The 16,422-nt window shown below is 39.8% G+C and overlaps 1 protein-coding gene across 7 annotated transcripts in view; it reads right to left on the reverse strand.

Moving 5' to 3' along the window:
* The window catches only part of DOCK4 (dedicator of cytokinesis 4), a 471,214-nt gene that overhangs the window by 59,219 nt on the left and 395,573 nt on the right, over positions 1 to 16,422 (reverse strand). For all 7 annotated transcript variants that reach the window (XM_003811224.6, XM_008963612.4, XM_034964844.2 and 4 more), the window contains exons 31-32: positions 5,165 to 5,313; positions 3,370 to 3,455 (exon numbers count right to left, since the gene is read on the reverse strand). In XM_003811224.6, coding sequence (XP_003811272.2) covers positions 3,370 to 3,455; positions 5,165 to 5,313 — 235 coding nt within the window. The remainder of the gene's footprint in view (positions 1 to 3,369; positions 3,456 to 5,164; positions 5,314 to 16,422) is intronic.

Below are 16,422 nucleotides of genomic sequence, written 5' to 3' on the forward strand. Positions count from 1 at the left end.
GGCTTAAATTGCAAATTGTATTGAACTCAAATGAAAATCTGCCTGCCAAAAAGCAATGCGGAATGATGTAGAAATTTCCCCGTGACAGCCTACACCTCATACTTTAGAGGCTGAAAAACAAAGAACTCAAGTTAGGTAATAATTCTAAAAATACATGGAGACTTCTTTTATGGGCATAAGTTTCATTAATTTGCACAGACTTCTGATGCAGTAAGAGCTACATAATCCTCTTGTAAGAAGAGGCAAAGTTATGCACAACCTGTTTCCTTGACTAACTCAAGACCAAATGTTAGGACTGAGTCTAAAACCCAGATCATCTGTGTGCTCAGCCAGCCTTGTTCCCTCTCTTGGGAATCTTGCCATTTCCCTGTTTACCTGATACAAACTGAGAAAGAGAGGCTATCATCAAGAAGAGAAGAGTCTTTCTAGGTAACCCGGGTGAGAGTGGGTATTTTCATTTACTCTATAATAATGCCCATGTGCCCACATTGAGCTAGGGAACCCTGATAACAGTGAAAGGGGGTTTCTCATTGCTAATTGATAAGGCTGCTCTGTTCTATGCAATAGAAATTCCTAACCCTGCCAAGCAAGATAAGCCATGGCCCTGCAGGGATGACTCTGCTCACCAGGTTTTCACTCTATGAAAGAAATCTGTGTGTGTGTCGGGGATTTGACCCTCAATCTCCCTCTCTCGGTATCATAATGGGGTTATGTAGAAGTCATCACTCTAATATATAACACCTGTGTCTGTGCATGCTCTTTTTAATCCAAAGAGTAGAGTTAGAGATGTAAGGTATGGTGTCACATAGTGAATTCTCTGTCTCCAAATGGTAATTAAATGTGTGATCACTAAAAATCTTTGAAATAATGTGGAGTCTTATTGAATTATTTAGAACTGCATAGGAGAAGGCAGAGTGAAAGACTAAGAAATACCTGAGATGAATGTTACTTCTTCTGGAAAGCCCCTTTAGAGCCTCCAAGACTGTAGGTAGACCTACTGTATGCTTCTACAGCACAGTCACTGCTGGATCCCCAGCCCTGGGGAGTGCCCAATAGATAAAGCGGAATGAGCGAATCAGGTGGAGCCAGGGGAAGCAGAATTTAGTTGTGATACTCTATTCTGGATATTGCATGTTGGTGTCTATAATCTAGAATTTCAGTGTTATCAAAATGAATACATCTTTATGAAATAAGTTTCACAAAGATGTAGTATGCATTAATGAAGATAATGTTTGGGCTTAGGGAAAGATGAGTTGAGTTCTTAGGAAGGAAGGTACTAGACAAATTTAAAGTCTTACTACAAGGGGTCCATTTTGGCAAGCACTACAATTTAGAAAGCAGTGAACTACTTACAGCTTTTCAGCTTCAGAACAAATTTTAAGAGGTTTTAAACATGAATTACACGTAACAAATGAGAATTTGTACCATATAACGGCATGTGTTCCTAATTCATAATGTGTGCAGTGACTCATTGTGATTATACTAATTCATTGTGATTTCTGTTGCCAAAAAAGCAATTTATTGTTTCCTGAAATAAAGTAATATTTACGCCTTCTTTCTTGTGCTCAGGTAGTAATGACACTTAAGTATCACTTTTGATTTGATTTATTCCCAAGATGCTGATCGTAAAAGCATGAAAGGAAATTATTTATAGTAGCATTTCTAGCAATATCCTAAAAATCAACAAAAGTATAAAAATCTCTATTGAATGAATCAGGTACCTTAAAATAGTCCTAATTATAGAGGCTTAATATTTTAATTATTGGTTTGATTGTAATGTCGAGGTACATCTTCTATTTCAAAGTCATATTTATACATGAGCAACTGAAATTGCATATTATCAAGCCTTTATTAAAGTAGATAAGAGGCACTAAAGAACTATGTGAGTATTTATTAATCTTGTGAATTTGTTATAAATAATTAATCACAAATCTCAAGAGATTCATTTCACTGAGTGCTTTCTCATTTTGGTTCTTTGTTCAAACCAAGGACTAGTCACTGAAATGAGAGCAGTTTTCAAAAGCAATTTATTATACTGCATGAGATTTTAATCAGAATTCTTGCTAAACTCCAAGCTGCCATAAAAGACTGAACCTGTGTACACTAGAATGAATGAGGTCTTGGTGAATAATTATGAAAACTTCTGGTTTAATTACCATATCAGAAAAAAATGATACTGTTCAGAATCCAGTACAAAGAATATATTTTATCACCCACCACTACCACAGGAAATCTCTATACCCTTCTTGCCTTTTCCTTTTAATGTAATTTTCTTAAAAGCTTCAAGATAATTTTTAATCAGGCATGCTGAAATCTATCTAACCTATTAGTCACTAATAATATTCTTCAAGCCTATATATTAATGTTTCTACTGTTGTAAATTCACGATCATAAAGTTTTGGACCTGGCCATCAATACTAAAGCACTGATATTTAGTTTTAGGTGATACTTGGGCATAAATACAAACACGAATATATTTTGTCATAGAAAAAAATGTGTTACTGCATTATTTTGCACTTCTGAAAGAACTGCAAACATTTTTCAAGCACAATAAGCAAATCCTTCTTTCAAAAAGAAATACTTTGCACATATGTTAGATTTGAAAATGACTAAGATCCATAGGAAGCTGTAGAGAAAACAAGTGCCAGAAGTGAAATCCCAAAGCACTAAAACATTCTCACTGTATCTTCTGGCCATTTAAACACAACGCATGAATACTTGGTACAAGCAATTCATCCTGTGGCTATGATCAGATTCTATGGGTAGGGCAACCTTAAAGTCTCTTTACAGCATTCCATTATTTCTCTATCTTCCATACAAATCCAAAACACAGAATTTACTAAAAGTGATTTGCTTCTGAGATATTCTAATAAAAAGCATTTAGGAAGCAATTAATGCTGAGCGAACAATCAGTATTAATTAATTAAATCAGGTGTTGAAGAACAGATGCAAACTAGGTTAATTTTCCAACAGCAAATCAGCATCAGTATCTTGCTTTGGAAAGCATTGCACACAAACATTACAATCACACCCCTTTTCTCCTCTCCCACTTATAACCCCACTTAAAATCATTATCCTGCAGGAATGGTTTTAAAATTATCAGGCATGAAAAGAGGGAGATTTGTTATGTAACATATGCAACCTGTCCTAATCAGAGATTAAAATAGGAAGACATGCCTAATCATCAACATTATAAGATCCATTCGCCAGAGTTAGGCAATTATCCTTTATTTCACACTCCACAAAGACAAAGCCCTCCTGTGAGACCTAAGCTGTCTTTGCAGCTCTCAGCTACCGTGGTGCAGAGAGGCTCAGTACTGACACCAAATCCCCAGAATGGAATCAACTTGAGATAAACATATTACTCACATACTGTTGAAGAGCTCGCGGTATGTTTCGTCACCTTTGCCTTCTGACATCAGGCTATCCAGTTTGTCAATTAGCTTGGCTTCCACCTGAAACATACCCAACTATTATTCTCTTTCCTCCCCTTCACAAGCAGGATTTCTAGGCAAGTTAAAACGTATTTCTTTGTGCCAAGGAAAAAGCCATGGTAAATTTTGTGAAAGTGACATTATCAGCTACGGTTAATAGCAGGCATCCCTTTGGAATTCTAAGGGACTAATCTAGATAGAGTTACATGACTTCACACTCCTGGCTGGGTAGCGTTTACTGCTGCCAAAGACATCTATCTATTTGTTGATTCAAACACAAATGCTTGCAGCCCAGTTTAATCGTTTGAATTCTTTTTTAGGAGCTAAAAAACTGCCAAGTCCTGTTTCTTTTTTCTTTTTTTTAAACATCACTATATATAAGGACATCAGGAAACTAACATATCCACATACATTAATTTAAATCTTTGATGTGTTTTATATCTATTTTCTTTCTCAAAACAGTTTGAGGTTGCACTAAATCTTTGCTGAAGTTGAGAACTTGCCTTACCCACGTACAGATGGTAGATCCATAGCAATAGTCTAAGTCAGCAATAAGCAGCAAGAGAGAGAAAGGACATATTTCCTGAAAACTGTAGTCAAAACATTTATATTTTCCAGGATGTAAATCCTTTGGAACTTGAATATCAGGAAAGGAAAAATATCCCTTTATCTATAACTATCTGAGGCAGAAGAGACAGAAAATGAAAAACTTCTCTATGGCCAGAGAGAGTTAAAACGATTAGGGACTGGGAGGAATATTTGACTTTGTCAAAAGACTAAGCCCAATTATTATTCCTTTAAACCAAATTTCAATCAAGAGGTAAAGACAAGGGGGAAGGAAAGTGGGTTTTTCTTTCCTAAGTACAATTTTTAAATAGTCTTTCATTCATCTATTAGCTTTCTTGAAAATAAATGTGTATACCGATACAGGTGAAACACCCATGCTTTTGGCAATAGGAGGGTTCCATGTCTGCAGTCAGATTGCTTGACTGGTTGACAACCATTCCTGAGATTTGAGGGAGGCTTCTTCTGGAGAAGCATGAGGAAGGGTCAAACCCTGTGGGCACACAGGTTTGTGCCATGACTGTGTGAACAGACAGTAGGCCTACTATCTCCAAATTGAAGGACCTGGCAGAGCAAAAGCAGTGAATTCCTTCAGAGATCTGGTTTTGTAATAAGCCTGTTTTCCCAAAACTGGAGTATAACTATTAGAACCTATGTCAATGAGAAATGGTAAGCTCATTCCCTTGGAATTTCCTTTGTAAGAATTTCCACAGCTTTCTCCTTTAAATTAATTCTCAATGCTTCAAGCAAAGAGCAATAAAACATACTGTAAATCAAATGCTCAAAGCTAGGCCATTCGCCAAATACAATGTGCAGACCACTGAGAGCTCAATGAGTTTAATCATTAACTCTCTGATTCTTCTGCTCTGTGTCCAACTGGGTGCAAATAAAGTCTCTGCAAGTTCTTAAATACAGATCTGGGAAATCACAAAATTTTTCAGCTGAAAAGGAATCAAATGGTTTTCAGGGCTTCACTGAAGGCTCAGGACAACACAGGATCTGAGAAGTATCCACGGCTGTGTGGCTTGGGAGTGGATAGGCCAGGCTGGAATCTAGGTCTGCTGACCCAGTGTTCATTTCCCAAGTTGGAGTTGAATCCGGAAGTTCACAGATGCTTCAGGAGAGCTGAAACTCTTCCAACTCTTCTGAGGAGCACTTCTGCCTACCTGTTTAAAGTTGCCACTCCGCCTCTGCTCCCAGTCCATCATATCATGAAAAATTGGAATCATGACATTCCGAAGATCTGGCTGGGGTATCAAGGTCACTTCTAGGAAGGGGCCAATCAGGGCAGGGATAAAATGAAGCTTGTGCTCTCCTAAAGTGAGACAAATATTTGAGTTTCAATATATTCAATCTTAATATGATTTCAGAAATTAATATCATAAAATTTGTTTAAAACTATTGCTAGAAATATATTCAATTATAGTCGTCTCCTCAAGCAAGAAAATATAATAACCCATGAGATACAATTAAAAATTATATAAATCGGCTGGGTGCAGTGGCTCACGCCTGTAATCCCAGCACTTTGGGAGGCCAAGGCAGGCAGATAATGAGGTCAGGAGGTTAAGACTATCCTGGCTAACATGGTGAAACCCCGTCTCTACTAAAAATACAACAAAAAAAATTAGCCGAGCGTGTTGATGGGCGCCTGTAGTCCCAGATACTTGGGAGGCTGAGGCAGGAGAATGGCATGAACCCGGGAGGCGGAGCTTGCAGTGAGCCAAGATCGTGCCACTGCACTCTAGCCTGGGTGACAGAGCAAGACTCTGTCTCAAAAAAAAAAAAAAAAAAAAAAAATATATATATATATAAAATAAATCATCAGGAATTGGTTATGTACATTATTGTATATGCACACATTAAAATTTTTATGTGATCATTTAACATAAGGCTGAAGAAAGATAACATAGGTGAAGTTTTTCAATATAATTAAGCGAAAAAGCAAAAAGCAAGTGCAATACAGTATGTATAGGAATATTTTTAATTTAAAAAATACACACACACACACATATAACTTAGTCTAGAGTATTATATCCCTAATGTTAACCACAGAGGTTATCTCTGGATGGTGAGATTACGGGTGATTTTTTTATATGAAAAAATGTGGCTAGGTGGTTCTTATCTCTATGATATAATTTTTCTCGAGTGTCTTTTTTTTGTTTTTTTTTTTTTTACATGGAGTCTTGCTCTGTCACCCAGGCTGGAGTGCAGTGACACAAACAGCTCACTGCTACCTCTGCCTCCCAGGCTGAAGCACATCTCCTGTCTCGGCCTCCTGGGTAGCTGGGATTTACAGGCACATGACACCATGGCCAGCTAATTTTTGTATTTTAGTAGAGATGGGGTTTCACCATGTTGGCCAGGCTGGTATCAAACTCCTGACCTCATGTGATCCGCCCAGCTTGGCCTCCCAAAGTGCTAGGATTACAGGCATGAGCTATCGCGCCCAGCCTGTTTTTTAAAAAATAGAGATGGGGTCTCACAACATTGCCTTGAATTCCTGGGCTCAAGCCATCCACCCGCCTCGGCCTCCCAAAGTGCTGGGATTACAAGCATGAGCCACCAGGCTGGGCCCCTTGTGTTTTTTATTAACAGAATAAATACACAACTTACATAAAAATTTAAATAGTGGTCCCCCCAAAAGAATATAAACATTTTCTGAAAAGACTAAAATGTAACAATAGTGAACCCACAATGGTGTTTTACCAAGTGCTAAAAGGTATGGTATTGATAATTCAGAGGAAAGGAAGGTGGGGAATGGTATGGACACAGATGATTTCATGTAGCAGGTGAGTTTTAAGTCTATTATGCTGGTGAGTGTTAAGTCTATTACGCTAATCATCTTTGTTAAATCTCATAAGTTTCTAGTTCTATAATATGACTATTGTATGCTATGAAAAACACACTCAAGAGCTAACCTTCAGCATCATGGCTGAAAGCACATGCTACTGAGAGCATCCACTTAGAATTTACAAGTTGGGAGGCTGAGCAGAAAGATAGCTGGCTTCATAAAGGAAGGTAATTTTCCAGTGACACTGTAGATTCACAGTGCATAGGTAGTATAAATGACTTTAGAGGGTTTTTGTTGTTGTTGTTGTTGTTATTGAGACAGAGTCTCACTCTGTCGCCCAGGCTGGAGTGCAATGGCACAATCTCGGCTCACTGCAACCTCTGCCTCCCGGGCTCAAGTGATTCTCCTGCCTCAGCCTCCTGAGTAGCTAGGGTTACAGGCACGCACCACCACGCCCAGCTAATTTTTGTATTTTTAGTAGAGACAGGGTTTTACCATGTTGCCCAGGCTGGTCTTGAACTCCTGACCTCAGGTGATCCACCCGCCTCAGCCTCCCAAAGTGCTGGGTTTACAGGCGTGAGCCGCTGCGCCTGGCTTACAGGGTTTTTTTAAAGTAACATGAATATGAAAGAATCTGGGGAGCAGCTAAAATGATGACTGAGATGAGAGCTGGGAAAACATGTGGATGTTTGTGAATTCACTGTTTTTTGTGATTGGAAGTGCCTTGGGAAACCTCCACTGTCTTTGGAAGGTGGGCCCCCATCTCTGGATAATCGCCTTATTTTCAGTGCTATGAGATGTTGGCAAGAGCATGACCAAGTCAATAGCAAGTTTTTCATATCTTGGCACAGAAAGTAACACTGGCAATAGATGAACACATGAGGAAAGTGGGCACACAATGACTTCTGGACAATCAGTGAAACTGTTGAAACATTAAAAGCTAAACTCTTGTATTATTTTTTCCTTTAGGCTAAAATATCCAGCATCAAGAAGAGTTGTTTGATTAATTCTACCCTCAAGTATTCACTCTCTATTATATCCTCAGAGTATGAGCATTTCTGTCATGATAAAACTTTCCTCCCTCTCTCAATGACACGGAAGGGTACCTGTTACTGCACACAGCTAAATATTTTAGATTTGAAGGGCCATGTTGCAATGCTGCATATGCTACCAGTGTGAGAGAAGAGAATTTAGAAAAACTTCCCCACGGTCTATAAGCCAGAGAGGTCATGGTATCTTCTGTCTCTACACATCAACTTTCCTCAACAAGGCATTACAGCAGTCAAAGCAATGGTTTGAATTTTTAAGTATTGAAATTACTATAAACACAAAGAGAGACAAAGCAGTAGTGCTTACTTCTTTCTTGTACATGTTTTGATAAGGAACAAAGTAGTCATTTAATTGTTTGGGAAGTTTGGAGAATGTCAAGATCATAAAAATGTACCTTATTCTATATTGTATGTGTTTACTGTATTTCCATTTTATTAACTCATTCAGTCATTAATCTATTCATTCAGTGACTTAAGAAATAAGAATGTCTAGTGTATTTTAAACACTGTATTAGGAAAAATACTTGTAAATAGCTAATCACAATGGGTATTTGGGCTATTGCTAAGCTATAAATCTAGTATCAAGAAAAAACAAAGGGCCGGGTGCAGTGGTTCACGCCTGCAGTCCCAGCACTTTGGGAGGCCAAGGCAGGAGAATCACTTGAGCCCAGGAGTTCAAGACCAGCCTGGGCAACATGGTGCAACCTCATCTGTAAAAAAATACAAAAAGTTAGCCCGGCATGGTGTGTCACGCTCAGAAGTTCAGTGTGGCAGGGGTCAGGGTTGGATGAGGGATGTGCTGGCAATGAGGGTGGCTTGGTTTGTAAGCTAAGCTGAGTGGAAGAGGTAGTTGGGTAGTTCAGCTGTCAGTGGTGGTGGCCAATTAGAGCTTTATTTTGTATAAAAATAACTGGGAGAGTGTGGAAGATGGGCTGTAGTGGGGACACAGATGCTGGAGGGCCAAGTAGGTTATCCAAGTAAATATGACAAAGATTGGTTCAAAAGCAGCAGCCATGGTAATAGAGAAAAGGGGCAAGAGCATGAGTGAGAGTAAACACTGCTATTAAATGATATCAAATTTATAGAAACAGGAGCCAACTTAAGATGGGAGGCAAGATCACAACTTCAGTTTGGGGCATGTTTGAGGTACTTCTAACACTGAATACTCTAGCAGGTGTCAAAGAGCCTGGTCTGGGGCTCGAGACAGAGGCCTGGGCTGGAGATGTACTATTTCAGAACTTTCAGTGATAAACAGGGTGAATGAAATCACATGGGGGAAACCTGTGGCAAAATATAAGAGGAACAAAAGGAACAGGACAGCCTGGGCACACATGTGCTGGGACAAGAGAGGAGCTGACTAAAGAGACATGGTGCAGGGTAGGGAAGGAGAAGTGGAAAAGTGGTGATGGGAAATGATAGAGAAGAGAAGGCTTTCAGAAGCAAAGAGGGGCAAGGTTGTCAAATGCAGTGACTCCTTAATAACATCTGGTACTTGTAAGCATTCCCTATGGCAGGCACTGCTCTGGGTGCTTTACATGTGTAATTTCATTTGCTCCCTACAACAACTCCAGGTGGTAGGAACTATCAACCTCCCACTTACAGAGAAGGCAGCTAAAATCCTGGGAAGTTAGGCAACTTGCCCGAAGTCACCCAGCTAGCTGGCTCTACAATGAATTCTTAATCACTCTCCTAGGAATGGGACTCACTACAGGCCTTTAGATGTGGCAGAAGAGTAATGCAAGTGAAAACCTGATTACAATGAATTACAAAGTCAAAAGAGAGAGAGACAAGGTGAGCTGGCAAGGATTTCCAATTTCTCCTCTTAAAGTTGTCTGAGAGTAAATGCAAGAAAGCCATTTAGGAACTTGAGGGGTGGAAAGGAAGAGGGATTTTTTTATCTTTCTGATGGGAGAGTGCAATCACATGTGTCATTTGTCCCATATTAATCCATCATTCCATGTGGTTGGGATGGGGTTGGGGAGTCCTCACTCTACTGCCCCAGCCTCAAGAGTAGGCATATCACCTGGGCCTTGTCAAAAAACCAGCTTCAGCTGGGTACAGTGGCACTCCTGGTAGTCCCAGCTACTTGGGAGGCTGAGGCAGGAGGATCACGAAAGCCCAAAATGAAGTACAGCTGAGAAACATAAGGACTTCTCTAAACAAACAACAAACAAACAAAACCCAGCTTCATCCCTGGCCCCAGGGACCGGTTCATGATAGGCACATCACCCAGCAGGAACAATCTGTGGCTCTGAGCGACATTCTAAACGGGACTTTGAAAAGAAGGAATAGGCTTGAAGCTGATGGAAGCCATTTTCCCACAGAGTGGAGAAAGCCTAAGAGTACACAGAGGTTAAAGTCAACACACAGAACAAAGGAGAGCTGGGAAACAACCAGCCCTGATGTGTGTCCTCTTGAAAATGATCATGCCTGAAGCCAGATCCACCTGTGGGCTTCCTAGCTCCCAGAGACAATGTATTTCTTTAACATGACTTTGGTGTTTTGATCTTCGACTTTGTCACATGTAATTAGTGGAGCTCTGCTATAGTAGTTAGAATGTAAGCACCAGTACCCTCTGTCAAAGGCCCTCTGAACAGGGTCCTGCCTACCCTCTGCAGACCAATATGGTGATAAGGAGGAGATGGGAAGCTCTGTGCTAAGACCTTCATAAGCCTGAATTCCCTTGGAATTTCCATCCTCCTGGAAAGGTACCCTTGACAGAGGCCACTGGTTTGAACTACCTTCTATCTTGAAGATACATAGAGGGCTTTGTATCAACTTCTCAACCACAGTCTGTGATGCTGTCCTAAGGCTGTCTCAGATATCTGCCTCCACTAGGAACTGGATCTCCTTGCCCTTGGCCTGTATCTTGAGTGCCCTAGCGGACCAAGGTCCTCATGATCTCTACTGGCAAGATGTTCACCCCCTCCTTTAGCTGCACCCTGGGGCATCTGGGAGGTCCCCCATTCTTGGGAATGGGTGCTCCCCAGAGACCTTACACCATCAGAGAGTGCCCCTCTATCACAGGAGGCGGACTGATTTTACCTTGGCTTGAGTGTCAGTGTGAGTTCAAGTGCTCAAAGTGCTTTGATTATCTAGCCAGAAATACAGCTCCAAACACAACCCTCAGACCTGTGCCCATCTGAAAGTCCCTTTACATCACCAAAGTCATGCAGTCCTTTCCTCTCTCTCAAGGTTTCAACAAACGTAACTTAATTGTTTCTCACTAATACAGGACACATTGCTAGTTCTCTGCAGTACACTGCAGCTTTGCAACTTTTCCTTTTTAAGTTTTTCTACTGCTACTTCTGTGATCAGGAAAGTTCTGCCTTCAGCAGTTGGGAGTAAGATATCTTCTGTAGCCAAATGTTAGTCTCAATATTTTCCCATCAGCAAAAAAGATGGCCATTTGGTTTCTACGTTCTTCTAAGGCACCTATAGTGTTTCCTATTAAAATGTTACTTAATTAGTAAGGGGATTTTAAGTTCAGAAATTAACTAGAACCATTTTTTTTTAAAGGTAAGTGCTTTAGCATGGGCCATAATAGCAGGCAATCTAGCACGTTTCCTCTGTTAAAGAAGCCTTGCCCAAAGGCAACACAGGCTCTCCAAGATCCATTTTTTAGAAAGCCAGGCAAATCACAAATTTAGGAAGTCAAAGGGGGGAATCATACAAGGTGGACAAGCTAAGGTTGCGTGGGTAAGCGTGGTTAGTCCCACCACTTAGTTCATCCAGTTCCATGGCTTGCAGCACCATGCCTTCAACCATGGGCAGCACGTTTAACATGGTGCCGAGATCCAAAAACCAGAAAGGGAAAACAGTCGGAGAATGCTCCCTGTCTTCTCCTCCACTCTGGGTCATACAGAAACGAAGAAGACTAAAAGAATGCTTTTATTCTCACTTCTTTTTCTAAATGGGTAATACATTATCTTCAGCTTACACCCCTCTGAAGTGCACTCTAAAACACCAGAACTTCCTTAACCTGAGAACGTTAAAGAGAAAAGCAACTCATTTTCTTTTGCACAAGGACAGGGCATTTTTACCAAACCTTTGCAAGTGCTGTAAGATCAACCCAGCTCTTTTAGCAATCTTATCAGGCAGAGCCAGGGAAAAAGTTCCCCAAAATTAAAAAAGCAACTTTCAGGGGAACCATCTAAAAATCCCCCTTATTTGGGGCCCTTTTAAGTTCCCTTCTCATTATAGAACCTTAGGCAAATAAAGGAAAACATAGGCTGATTTTCCAAAGACCCTAATAGGTATATAGAAGTTTTCCAAAATTTAACTCATGTATTTCACCTCACATGGAAGGATGTTATACTGCTCCTAAACCAGACCCTAACGGCAGCTAAAAAGCAAGCAGCTCTGCAAGCAACAGAGAATTTCAGAGGTGAGCAATATATTTCCTATAATACACCAAAAGGGAAGAAAGCAAATAAGGAAAGCAAAAAAAATAGTAGAAACACCATTCCCAATTGGGAGGGAAGCAGTTCCAGTAAACAACTCTGACTGAAACCCCAAAAACTCAGGAAATAAATGAAAAAAGCACTTTTTAATATGATTTTAGAAGGCCATGGAAAATGAGGGCCAAACCTCTTAATTACTCTAAACTGTCTATAATAGACCAAAAGACAGATAAGAATCCTGTAGCCTTTATGAAAAGGCTGAGAAAGGCACTAATAGAATACAACCCCTTACCCCTAATTCAATCAAGGGATGGCTCATTCTAAAAAACAAGTTTATTACACAGGCAGCTCCCTATATTAAAAGGAAACTACAAAAGCAAGCTATAGGACCAAATAGCACCTTAGAAAGTCTCCTAATGGTGACCACTTTGGTCTTTTATAATAGGGACCAGAAGGAGGCCCAAAGGAAAAAGAAAAATCTCAGGAGAAGGACAAAGGCTCTAGCAGCAGCTTTGCAGGCTTGCAAAGTCCAGGATCCCCGAGGTGCATCTGCTAGTTGCTATCAGGGTAGCAGGCCAGGGAATTTTAAAAAGGAATGCCCAGGCAGCAAGAAAAAGCCACCTCAACCCTGTCCAGCCTGTGGCGGAGACCACTGGAGACAGAACTGCCCCCAGAGGTGGAGGTCACTGGGTTCAGGACCAGTCTCACAGATGGTCCAGCAGGACTGATGGGTCCCAGGGCTCAAGCCCTGGCTCCAGCAGCTCAAACTGCCATTATAGCACAAGAGCCCTGAGTAATTCTGAAAATTAAAGAAGGGAAAGTAAACCTCCTTCTAAACACTAAAGCCAGTCTCTCTCTTTTCTCCTCTCTAATCCAGGCCTCCCCTCTTCCCATAGCAAGACTGTAAGGAGTGTCTCAGGAAAAACTCTAATCCAATATTTTTCTCAACCTTGGTTGCAGTTAAAAGGACCTATTATATACACGTGCTTCCAAGCCACTGTCATAATAGTTCTACTAGTCAAAAAAAGCCTCCAAGTTAACCCTAGGAAATAATTTAACTGTTTACACTCCACATAATGTGGCAGAATTACTGTCCCCTAGGGAAAGCTCTTAGCTAACAGCCAGTAAAACAAGAAATACAAAAGGAGGATAAGCAGTAGTCACTCTAAATAACATCTCTTCCCAGGCACAGCGCTCAATTCGCTAAGCTAATAGCTCTTACAAGAGCACTTGAATTAAGCAAAGGAAAGGTAGCTAACATTTATACTAACTCCAAGTATGCTTTCCTAATTTTCCATGCTCATGTTGCCATTTGAAAGGAAAGATATTCTCTTACCACTAATGACTCTCCTATAAAATATCACCAGAAAATCAATAGGTTATTATCCTCAGTTTTTCTTCCACAAGAAATAGCAAGAATGCATTGCAGGAGACATCAGAAAGAAACAAGTGAGGTAGCCAAAGGAAATAAATTGGCTAATCAGGCAGCTAGGTCAAAGGCAAGGAAGCCTCAAGGCATCAACATGCTTCAAACTGCTTCTAATCTAGGAAGGCTCCATAAAAGAAATTAAACTTCAGTATTCCCTACAGAAATAAAAGAGGCCACTTCTCAAGGGCATACTTTCCAGCCCTCAGAATTGCTATGGTCAAATAATGGCAAACTCCATTTGCCAGGCTCCAGCCAATGGAAAGTCCTTAAAATCTTTCACCAAGCTTTTCACTTGGGAAAGGATAAAACTTAACAATGTGCTCAGATATTGTTTTCAGGCAGAAAACCTCTAAATTGGTTAAGCATGTAACCTATTACTTCCAACAAAAATGGACACAAGTAGCAGAAGCCCAACCCCAGAAAACAGAGCCAACTTTATTCAACCCAGGACATTTAGTATTAGCAAAAACTCTCATCTCTCTCTCCTTCCATAAGCCAAGCTGGAAAGGGCCCTACACTGTTCTTTCAACCCCTTCGGCAATAAAAGTTACAGAAACCAACTTCTGGATACATCACATTCAAGTCAAAGTCTAAAAAGCTAAGGGAGCAACCTCTGACAGCCCAGAGGAATGTCCTAAACATAAATGTGAAGAAATAGAAAATCTTAAGCTAAAACTCATAAAAAATAAGTAACTAAGTAAAGGCTATTCATCTTAATCCCACTCCTACCTAACCTTTCCTCTCAAAGTTCACCACCAAATATTAAAACTTCTTTTTAACTCATATTTGCAAGCAACTTTTAATTATACATGGGATTGCATTTGTAACTTTATAAACCCACAAAGAAGATTACATCTTGGCAAGTAAAGAAATAATTTTAAATGGAAATTATTTACTATGCCACTCTTGTGGAAACTGTTATCATCCCACTACTAATTGCAATAAAACTATACACTGTGTCACCCACAATGTGGAATTCTGGTAGTAAAATTCTAATTGCTGTAATATTTTGCCTGATTATCATCCTTATAACAGGATTAATAACTGCAGGAAAGATTTACTCAAGGTTGTTTTGGTTATAGCAAAAGTAATAGGGATAAAAAGTAAGTATAAAAGTTTTACTATCACTAAGTTTAATAGGACTTTTTTACTAAAGGTTGATAATACAATGCACTTTAAGCTAGGAAAAGACTGTTATTTAAAAAAGATTTTATATAAGGAAAGATTTTGTATGGTAAATACTTGTCCTAAAAAAAAAAAAAAAAAAAAAGCAACAACAACAACTGGTTACTTGAAGGAAAGATGTTTAGAACAAGTCAGAAAGTTTAAGTATGTTGTAGTCTGTGGAAGCTATAAAAAAATTAATAAATTGTCAAATTAATGCTAAAATTATTTTAGCCACCCAATAACATATCTCTCCCGATCATACTGCAAGTTATAAAAATAGCCTAAGCCTAAAATTACTCTCTAATGGCAAGTCAAGGGGGAAATATATGCTTTTCCTCAAGAAAAATGTTACTTTTATGTTAACGTTTCTGGTAATGTACAGCGACATCTAGTAAAAACAAAACGGTATTGCAATCCACTGGTGTAACAAACAGGTGTCAAACTCTACTGTCAGTTATGGTCTACAGGACCCCCACTAATGGTGGTAATCTTAATGCTTATATTCTAACTCTGTATTTTAAACTTTCTTGTAAAATTTATCTTTTTTCGCCTAAAGGTAACCAAACTCCAAACAGTGCTGCAAACAAAGCCAAACACAGACACGCTATTCTTCCAAAAACCCTTAAATCAACCTCAGGAGAAGGCCCAACTGCTGTTCCCCCACACGACACCCCTTTTCAACAGGAAGTAGCCAGAAAGAATCATCATCCAACACCCCCTAACAGCAGTTAGGTTTACGTCTCTTTAAAGGAGGAATAATACAGGATTTATTAAGAAATAACTTTTAGGCTGATAGTAGTGGTAAAGTTTCTCTGTGAAAATTTTCCTGCAGTAAAAAGCAACCGCCCGAAACATTTCTTCTCTAACGGAAAAGGCGGCTAAAGAGCCAGGCTGGAAAACTTTGATATGCAAATGCCAGTGATTAAAAACTAGGTCCATCTGACATGGGCAATACGGCGATTCCTACCACCTGTGCCAAGTGTCATGGCCACCTCCGGATAACACCATGTGTTCAGAACATCATGGCGACCCACATTTGCATATTAAAGGACTAAGGTGGGAGGGCCAGGTTTTTTGCGGACTGTGTGAATGACACACCTGGTCAAACCAATCCCCTGGGCCCATGCAAATCAAACATCGCCTCCTTCAGCCTCTGATATAACTGATCATTTTTCCGCTGCTCATGCAGTCTCTTTGTTTCAAGCCTCCCCACCTCTGTCTCTGTACAAGGGAGCTGTTTTCTTCTTTCTTTTCTATTAAACTTTTCGCTCCTTAAAACCACACCACATGTGTGCGTGTCCTTTTATCTAAATTGGTGCAAGACCAAAAACCCTGGTGTTCTTCCATTCATCAGAGCCATGTCATCACTATCTCTAAATCACTTATCCATACCCATTATGTGTGAGGAAGAAACATGGCTCATAAATCCTTTTGCATTCCTACCTTTATTTTTGACCTAGATATTCTTTTGTCTTTCCCAAAGGACTGCTTAGTTTTCCTCATCAGAGCAAGAATACCTCAAAAGAAACTTTTTATTAATCTAATTGTATATTTACTGCCCAAGGAATACTTTCTTTTCTTTTTT

The sequence above is a fragment of the Pan paniscus genome, chromosome 6 (genome assembly GCF_029289425.2).
Source record: "Pan paniscus chromosome 6, NHGRI_mPanPan1-v2.0_pri, whole genome shotgun sequence".
In the NCBI taxonomy this organism is placed as follows: Eukaryota; Metazoa; Chordata; class Mammalia; order Primates; family Hominidae; genus Pan; species Pan paniscus.